This window comes from Semicossyphus pulcher, unplaced genomic scaffold, assembly GCF_022749685.1.
Source record: "Semicossyphus pulcher isolate SPU_LCO1_2020_fin unplaced genomic scaffold, fSemPul1.0.p SCAF_24, whole genome shotgun sequence".
Lineage (NCBI taxonomy): Eukaryota > Metazoa > Chordata > Actinopteri > Labriformes > Labridae > Semicossyphus > Semicossyphus pulcher.
The window spans coordinates 3208896-3218642 of NW_027211698.1; the positions used below are offsets into that span (position 1 = coordinate 3208896).

A 9747-nucleotide genomic window follows, 5' to 3' on the forward strand; every position below is an offset into this window, starting at 1 on the left:
AATATTGGCTGCACACAGAGACACTTGCAAGCACTCCAAACATCCAACAACACTACACAGAATGCAAACACTGAACACGACAGACGGACTTCTGCACAAACACACCACCTGACACACTTCCACAAACAGGCAAAAAAACAAGAAACACCGAAAAGAAACACAAACAATACAAGTCATGACAGAAAGACGCACAAAAACACACACAAACAGTCAGAACTATTTAACCCTAAGTACCTGCTGCATCGCCCACACATGCAGCAAAACCAGAGAAACAGCGGTATATGGCATCAATAGAACATCAGGAGAAAGGCAGTTCAGAAAGTTACAGTGAGGATGATGGGTTAGGAGCAGTTACACCCAAGAAAAGTGCAAAAATACATATTTAAAAAATGTGGAAAATACAGAGAAAAAGTGTGTAAAAAAGGAATTAAAGTCTCATATATAATCGGCAAAAAAGTGAGGGGGAAAGTGAAGCCTTGTATGTCAAAACTAAAAATTGGACAAATATGTGCAACCTACAAAGAAAAAAACAAGTTGGATGATAAAGTGATGATGTGACGGCATGTTCAGAAACAGCAGTGTGGTCAGAAATCATTTCCTCTCTGACAGGAGATTTTCTGAGAAATCCTTTGATATTTGAACCCACAAGCACATTGTCAGTTTACCTCAGAATGATACGTGTGAGGCAACAAGTTACGACATCACTTTGACAAATGATTTGCTGTATTAAATATTTCATTTGTTAAAGTTAGACTTCATGGATTATCCCATTTTCAAAACTAATCCTGCACCTATTGAGGTGGTCTTTAGTAGAAGAAGAAACACTTCATTAAAAGAGTTCAGTAAACAAGAGTTAATACAGATGAAAGGCTGATATGGAGGAAATAATCATAATTACAAACAGAGCTAATTATGGGCTTTGGGAAAAAACAAATGAGATTCGATTATTACTGTGAGGCATGAAAGAGACAGCAGAGGAGGAAACATGCTATTTAAGCTCTTAATAACTTTAAAGTAATGATTTTGAAGATTTTCATATAAATAAATGTCTGTTAAGTCTGTATCTATCGCCGAATGAGGTAACACAATGGTGATTGAGCCTATGGCCCACTGATGAAAGCAGTATAACAGACTGTCTGTGGCGACTAGCGTTGAAAAAATCCCAAGCGGCGCCCAGTTAGTGACGCGTTTTCCATCAGCCAGCAGTGGTTGGTCTGCCACAGAGGTTCCCTTCACTTTACTGTCTTTTTCCTTTTACCTTTCTTTACAGTTGTGTGTAGGTGTGTTGGCTTTTTTATGGCTTATGGCTTTTTTCATCGCTCTCCCTTGAAAATGAAAAATTGTCGAGTATCAATCTTACAGAAAATACGTCTGAGAGCCTTTTATTTTGGTACAATGCACTTTCTCTTTTATTCAGGAGCCTGAGAATCCACTGTGTTCTTTTCAATGCCTGTATATACATTTCTGTTGCTTGTGGATGTAAGAACGGTAATAACGTAATTCGCTCGTCTCCCCCCTCTCTTTATGTCGACCCTGTTGACATTCATCATGCGCTGTAAGTTTTACACAGTCGCCAAAATAACACGAGTCGTGTTTTCAAGATCAAAGCCAATCTGAAATACATGGGCACTACCCAACTCAACCTAAAAGCGTTTAAAACAAAGCCGTAAGAAGGTCCATGTTTAACATTCAACGTCGCACCTCAGTAGATGCATTTAAAGGACGGATGTGGCCTCGTTTCTCTGTGTGTGCGTGTGTATTTCTCTGGCGCGCATATGTGGATACCCTGCTTGCAACAGGTACGTGAGAGGAGAATTTCCAGCAGTTAATCGATTGTGGACAACGATCTTGAACAGATAAAATAAACTAAATAGAATTGCTCACAAAATGTACTTGGGAGGCAGTTAATATACCTGGGCAGCCCGCCCCGGTCCAGTCTATTACCCCCTCCAAAAATGAGCGCGTTGACACTGGTTTTTCAGACCACGGAAGACCTGCTAGTAAATGCAGATCGTCTCCTTTCCCATTGCCTTTTCTGCTGCGTCACCGTCTGACGCCATGCCGGACACAGGGTCGCAGTGTCTCTAACTGTGCCAGAAACCTGTCGCCTTATTTCTTCATCCCCTCGGATCAGAAGAAGCTCTCTCACCTCACTGTCTTGCAAGTGTTGCTGCATCTTGCACGAAACAAAGAACAAATTCGCCGTTGTGTGTTGTTCTTATGTATTTACGCGACAGCGGGCGGAAAGGGGGCAGTGATAAGCGCGTTGACCCGGGTTTTGTGTTCCCATTTTTGCCGGTTGGAGCCGAGGTGATAATTACCAGAGTCAATTTGACCCGGGTCTGAATAGCCTTTCCCACTAACCATGTGTTAGCAGGTTTTTCGACCAGTTGGAAAGGGGCTTATGTGTGGGAAACACTGGTATATAAAGATATATATAAGAAACATAACTGCAACAAATGGCCAAACCATAATTTAGGATTTAACAATAATTCTCCATCTGGAAGATCTGGCTAACAAACTAAGCTAACAGCCCAATCCCTCTTTAAGAGACACAATTTTGAGCTCTTAAATTAAATGTTTTGTCTGATAAGTTGAGCGTCTGAATATTGTGTAAATCTGTGTTAAAGAGCTTCCTGTGGAGTAATAGAGAAGCATGTAAACAGAATATCATCTTCTGGATTAAAAGCACACTCGAGGAACACAGGAGAGAAGACAGAGGGAGACACAGAGGAAGCCATTTTGCAGGATTAGGACCTAACATCATCCAGTACTAGGAGTTAATGCACATGATGATGATGATGATGATGATGTCATGATGATATCACACATCGAGATTCTACGGGCGGGGAGGGGGATACGTACTTTCGGCAGCTAGCAGTCCTAGAGACAGCACGGCGGAAGAAAAAAACAACACCAAAGAAAGAGAGGCTGAGATTAGAGGAGGGTTACAGCAGCTACGGGTGCAGAGTTTAACAGCTCACAGTGAAAGAAAAGAGAAAGCAGGAGGGCAAGGAGGGATTAAAAGGGGGTAAAGGAGAAACAGAGGAAAGAGCAGCGGCAGAGAGAACACCAACAAAAGCAGCCAAGTCCAAGTGAATAATCTGCCAAGCTGCTGCAAGCGTCGACTAAACTACACACGTCTACAAGCGGACTCATGTCTGGGGGTCTACAAAAATAAACCAGTCATCAGGAAGCATGACTGCGCCAGACTGCCAGCCTCAGCAGAAACAACATACGTGTTGGTATAAGTAAGTCTGGCTGCAGCAGCTCCCTCTGAACCCGAGCAGAAAATATGCAGAGCTTAGCTCGTTGCACTGATTCATGAGGCGATGATGTAACACACTGCTCATTTTCTGCTTTTTATGATGGCAGCTCCAGTGATATCAGTGTGCTGATATAACTATTGGCAGCCTGCAGTTTTCTTATCAAAGGAAGTGAAAGTCTGTGGCTGAGACAGGGAAGTGAGGCTCTTTGGCAACATCTGTCTTCTTCCAAATGGGAAGTTTCACACAGAACGCTGCAGTTAACTTTAGAATAGAAACCACGACGATAGAAACTGGGCGAAAAAGTGAAGCTCATTAAAGATTACTTATGCGGACATTTCAGGCTCTAGAAGCCCTCATCATCACGTTTAAATTGTTACCCACAGCAATCAATGTATACTTTGATAGTCCGTTAGCAGCTGTACGCCTTCCTGTCTTTGGCTCCTTTCAAAAACTAGCTTTTAAATGTTTTGTAAGCTAGGAAATTGTCACCAGCTGCAATATTTAGCTAGCTTCAATATGCATGCACACACACCGTCAAAGGTCAGAGTATGCCCTTGCACTCTAAAAGACCAGAGCGTAACAACCTGTGTACTTTCAGCATCCATTTCATCCACTAAGCTGTGGTCTTAGTAAGTATTTTAGGTTTCATGAGTAATTGACCCTTCGCTAAGTCCCGCCCCCCTTGGTTACTGTTGCTACGCCTGTCAACCTTTCGCACCGGCATGTAAATATTATGGCGGTTTTCAAATATAACAGTGGGAGATGTTCCGAGGGAAATATTAGCACAATTTCTTGAAGAGAGATTGATCCCACTTTTTCATTTTGTTTAAAGCACGTCAGGATGTTGCACGCGTATCGTGGGCTTGATCCAAACACTGGATCTCCTTAAAGGCACAACACGAAAGCCCAACAACATCCTGAACAAGTTTGCCACAACAACGGCACAAACCAAGCGGTGGTAAAATAAAGGCTGTGCCGACATCATCGGTGGTGGTAGCGAAGGTCAGACAGGATCGCAAGCGGAGACCGGTTGACTGTCTTCCCCATGTCCGACATCTCTCCTCTTGAGTTTTTGGCTTTGGAAAAAACTCTAAACTTTGAGGATATCTGCTGTCGGACTTCAGATTCCACATGCGCACAGCATTTCTCTTTGTTCTGAAAGCTTGACAGGCCTCCCGCGCCTAGTTACGGTTGCTATCGGAGGATTGGACAGTGGCCGTTCAAAGGAGGGGCTTAGCGAAGGGTCAAGTGTGTAGGTGAAACACCATTTTTCAAATCCAAGCATATTCCTTACCTTAAAAATATAACAAGCATTATTCAAACATTTAAGGCTTTAGATAACCCTGCTTTACATCACATCAGTATGGTATCAGTACATCATGTAGGAAGAACTAAATCTGTCAGTATATAAAGATTTGTAACAACTCAGTTACCACAACACCACCGACTGCTGAACTATAAATACATTCAGGAAGAACCGAACCTTCCTAAACCAGTGAAGTGCTCCGTTATGCGACTTACCTGAGGAGGTGGGGTCTTCTGAGAAGTCGTGTAGCTCCTCTGGGGGGTCGCCGTAGTAAGAATTGAACTTGTGGCTTGAGACAGCAGCCAGCACTGCACCCTGGGATACAGAGAAGGGATAATATATTTGTTACAGAAAGCCTCAAGAGGGGCCCGTGTTGCAGGATAAGTATATCATGTTTGGATATCTTCGATTATGAGACCTTATAGTTATTACTATTGTTATGTTTTTGGGGGGGTATGAATGTGTACAAAAATCTGCCAACAACATTATGGAAAGGATCGGATGCATTTCTTTTACCATGCAACAATCAGTCTGTTAGCTTGTTTTTATTGTGCTGTATCTTTGGTGTTTTAAAGGGTTGGCTCAGCTCGCATACAACAAAATAACACAAACTAACTAACCAGTCCAGGCAGACTAGGTAGACGAGCAAAGTCTTGTTAATGTAGTCTGGCCTTTTTTGCTTTCAGACCTTTAAACTTGTATAAGGAGTTCCCCTTTAAATGAACACGCCCTTTAAGGGTCTTTTTTGCATTACATTAATCTAGGTCAATCATGATAAGCAGCTGCACAGTATGGAGGAGGAGGTGACACTTCCTCTCATCTGTAGGATCAGTGCCACCAACACGGCTCTGACCTTCAGCTTCCTCCTGGCGTTGAACTTCCTCAGCTGCTCCACCGTTTCGGGCAGGTGGATCTTGTAGGCATACCTGTCCCTCTCCTGCACGTACGGAAACACAGAATTCCACATAAATGCCAGTAGAAGCAATAAAAAAAACAGTGGGGACAGAAGCACAGGCACGCAACGGATGTGAAAGCAGAGCTGTGGTTTTAATAAGACAGTGTTCTTTAAGCATTAGGAGGGCCGGTGGTTTAAAGCTGAATCACATTAATCTCGTCAGTTGTAGATGTACTTAATCTTTGACTAGTAACTGTTTAAATTCTTGTAATCTTACCTTCAGCCAGGGGTGGTTGAGGGCCTCGTAGACGGTGATTCTCTCAGCGGGGTCCAGCATCAGCATGCGTCTCACCAGGTCCTTGGCGCTCTCAGAGATGTGCGCCCACTGGCGAGGGTTCATCTAACAGGACACAGAGGACAAACAGACAACACGCACGTCAAACCTATGAAACCGCATCTTTATACATCTTTAAACATTTTTTATTATGAATACTAAAAAAATCCCATAATTTTTCTGTGAAAGCACAATGCAGTGTTGGTAGAACGTTTATTTTTCAAAATAAAATCTGCAAATATAGCAGCAGCTTGATGCATGATACCACAGCGTCGTCCATCAAGCTGCCTGTGGTGACTGCATCTGCTGCATATTAGTGCACCAGGCAGGAAGCTCATACTCTCAGTTGTCAATTTAACAGCGCTGCATCTCCGTGCGTTCTGCTGACAGTGTCAGTTTATTCTCATCCGCTTTGTAAAGGTGAGAAGTGCGTAACCATTTCCCTTTTTCAGAGCAGCCATTAATTTATAAGTGTCCATCTAGCCAACTAGACATGATGCAAAGAGAACATACAAAAGGAAAGCACAGATAAAATACATGTTTTATGGAGTGAAAGAAAATTCGCTACCGCACTTTTGATACAGCCACTACCTTGTATTTCCCTTTGATGATGGCCTCAAACAAGCGCTCCTTGGTGCCGTAGAAAGGGAGGCAGCCAGACAGGAGGATGAAGAGGATGACTCCACAGCCCCACACGTCCACTGGTTTGCCGTACGGCTCCCTCTTGACCACCTCTGGGGCCATAAAGTGGGGAGTGCCCACCCGACCTGACGAGAGGAAGCAGAGGGAGGATTTTAAAAGAGATTGGCTGCGAGGTGGCGTTACAAGGGTATAAGCAAGGACACATACTTACAGATTTATGTTTATCCATTAAAGTGGAAAACTGACATTCAAATGATTTCCTTCTTTAAAGCCACCAGACTCCATTGACAGAAACAGTCATTTTACATCACACCACTATATAATCGTAGCACGGAACATTGGTACATCTTTCTTTACAAGGCGACACTACATGAACTGCCTTCTTATTTATGTTGTCTATTGACTCCTTAAACCTTCAGTGGCTGTGGCCTTCGGTCACATGGACAAATCATGTTCCTCAATTCGATCCGTCTTTGGCTTTAAATGACTTTGCTCCCTCATCGTGGTCTGAGCCGCAGGGTCACTTTTAACTGGAGAGACTTATTAGCTTGAAAGATTATAAAAACAGAATTACCTAATTAATTATTTGATAAGTGAATGCACCTGTCCTATTGCCGAATGCTGTTAGATTATTGTCGGATTAATTTTCTGCTTGTTTTAGTCTGTAGTCTGGTCTGTATGTGAAACTTGTTATGTGGCTGTCTTGGCCAGGACTCCCTTGGAAAGGAGATTTAGAGTTGGGCGGATTTCCTGGTAAAATAAAGGTTAAATAAATTTTATATATATATATATTTTAAAACACAATTACACAAAAACAGTGTTAGACCAACAACTACAGTGTTGCACAAATAAAAAAAATGTGTGTTTTGTCTTTGTAGTCTGGTGGCTTTAAATAAAGTGATTTAACACTCTTAGTCTTTGAAAAAATCAAGTCAAATTTAAGAAAAAAAGGGTGAGGATGCTTAAACCATCAGCTGATTTTGTTGGTAAAATGACTTTTAAAAAGGGACTTTTTCAAAATCAAGTCAATAAGTTGTGAATAAATCTGTATAGACCGTCTTACTCAGGCCTGCAAAAGCTTGGAGCCTTAACCATCATCCATTTGTAGCAATGCAGCACCTCTCAGAGGGGTGTACTACAAAGCGAGATTAGAGGCTTAGCTGGGTCTGTTGAGCCTTAACACGGGGTTTTCAGTGTCACGAAGCTGGCTCTCTTTTAACCTGGCTAGATCACCATGGTAACCTGCTCTGCAAAGCTAACCTGGTCGGGACCAGGTAAAGCGGCGCCCTTTCATTAATCATGTCCTCATGATGTCACACAGATCCTCAGTTGGCGTAATATGTAACTTTAGGAACCGTAACGTTACGCATGTAAAGACTCAGAATGAAGCTGTGCAGGTACAGTAGCACACACTGTATGCATCGCATTCAGTTAGTGATGAATACAATACAACCTCCCCTACACTCTCCCTCTTCTCGTTTTTACCTGCTTGCTTCAGGTACAATTAACACTTTAAATTTCAGCAGATCGTCCAAACAGTAAAAGGACAGTAAGGGCAAAGCTTCCACACTTCCACATATCCAACTGACTGGGTATGCTGAACTTGCATAGGCAATACACAACCCTGTACGTCTTACCTTATATATGTGTCTTTGGACTGTGGGAACAAACTGGAGCTGCTACAGGAAACCCGCAGCTACTTACTCACATCTAAAAATTTGCTCATCTTGTTACCACAGTCACATGTTTTCTCTTAACATCGCTTACTAACTCTGCCCACAGCCTAAGACATTTAAATCAGCAACCTTTGACTAAGTGTCTAATTCTTTTGTGTGTGTGTGTGCATGAGTACCTCCAGCTACTAATCCAGACTCTCCCAGCTGTATCGCCACGCCAAACCCCCCCAGCTTGACTGGAGCAGAGTTCTCCTTGGAGGCCAACAGCACACAGTGAGGCTGCAGAGGAAGAGGAGGGAAAGAGTGAATTAAACAGGAAATATATGAGGGACCATCCAAGTAGGACTACATTTGTATTCATTCATTAACTGTAAGAGGCTCTGCGCAAGATCAACCAACCATGAGTTGTTCTTTCAACCAACAGAAAGAGAGACATGTCTATGCAGAGGCTTGCTTTGCTTTCTGTGCAATGGTGCAACATCCAATGTTTTGAACTGCTGGTTTATGATGTTCAGTTTCGCTCTGACATGAAAGCTTGCGCATCTGTAACCACAGTTTTTACCATAAATAGAGACAGGAAACAGAAAGTACTGCATCGGGATTTAGTCGGCACAGGAGGAAGTGAGCATGCAGTGAGATGCATGATTTATTGAGATGATAGATGTAGAGCAAAGTGTCAAGTTGCATCCTACTTCTGAGAAATTAGGTCAAGAGAATTGATATCTAATGTCGGCTGGTGTAGCTATTTTCAACATACAGTGCAAGAGCTTTTTTTGGAAGGCCAAATAATAAAGTCTAAAAGAAAAGTAATATTTTTACAACTTATTCCAGCGGTTAAACATGCACAAATATGTATGCATGAAGAGAGGTAACTTTTCAGTTATGCCTTCAATCTGTCAGCAATTTTCACTATTAACGTCTCTACATACGCTCATCACATACACTTATTAAAAACGTCACTATATACATTCGAGGAAGGAGAATATAAAGTGGGTAGAGTCATGTGACTCCTGCTCGTAAAAGGGGGTTGATTTGACTTCCTATTTCAAGTTAACTCCTGAGTAATCTGCCAACGAATTTATGCCACTTTTAGAGAACTGTTTTATGCAGATTGGATTGAAAGTAATTCTACCAAAGCTAAAGAAGAGAGGGGAGAAAAGCTGGACAACAAGTAGCAGATATGGAGATTAAAAGCCCTATTTGCACGGGATCCTCTAGTAATTTGTAATAACTGTGATCTTAATCCCGTGCGAATCGGTCATGGCCTTTAATTTGTAAAAATTCCAGTGCAAATGACCTACCATATTTTGGCAAACACAGAGGTCATAGCCCTGCGCAAAACAGCATCTCCGTAATTTGGGGTTGAATATTTCTTTCTGCAATGTTTTTGTTATCTCCGCGCCTTTTTCCCCGCCTCTTTCCCGGTCGAGAATTATGAAGGCTGTGGTGGGAATTATAAACGAAAGTTTTTGCATTTTGGGTGCAAATAGAGGAGGCTCATCTCGCTGCACAGCATGGAGACCCATTTGCAGAAAGAGCAAATCCATCACACGAGCGAAATCTCGACAGACGATGAGATGGATGACATGCATGGCAACATGCGGTAAGGAACGTTTCACTGTCTT

At 42.4% G+C, this 9747-nt stretch overlaps 1 protein-coding gene across 16 annotated transcripts in view; it reads right to left on the reverse strand.

Moving 5' to 3' along the window:
* Positions 1 to 9747, reverse strand: part of LOC138603295 (peripheral plasma membrane protein CASK-like) — a 59577-nt gene that overhangs the window by 18461 nt on the left and 31369 nt on the right. For 9 of the 16 annotated variants that reach the window (XM_069674991.1, XM_069674976.1, XM_069674986.1 and 6 more), the window contains exons 6-11: positions 8299 to 8401; positions 6393 to 6571; positions 5748 to 5870; positions 5429 to 5512; positions 4791 to 4890; positions 2866 to 2883 (exon numbers count right to left, since the gene is read on the reverse strand). In XM_069674991.1, the coding sequence (XP_069531092.1) occupies positions 2866 to 2883; positions 4791 to 4890; positions 5429 to 5512; positions 5748 to 5870; positions 6393 to 6571; positions 8299 to 8401 (607 nt within the window). The remainder of the gene's footprint in view (positions 1 to 2865; positions 2884 to 4790; positions 4891 to 5428; positions 5513 to 5747; positions 5871 to 6392; positions 6572 to 8298; positions 8402 to 9747) is intronic. The other 7 variants (XM_069674989.1, XM_069674985.1, XM_069674981.1 and 4 more) reach the window with 3 other exon arrangements.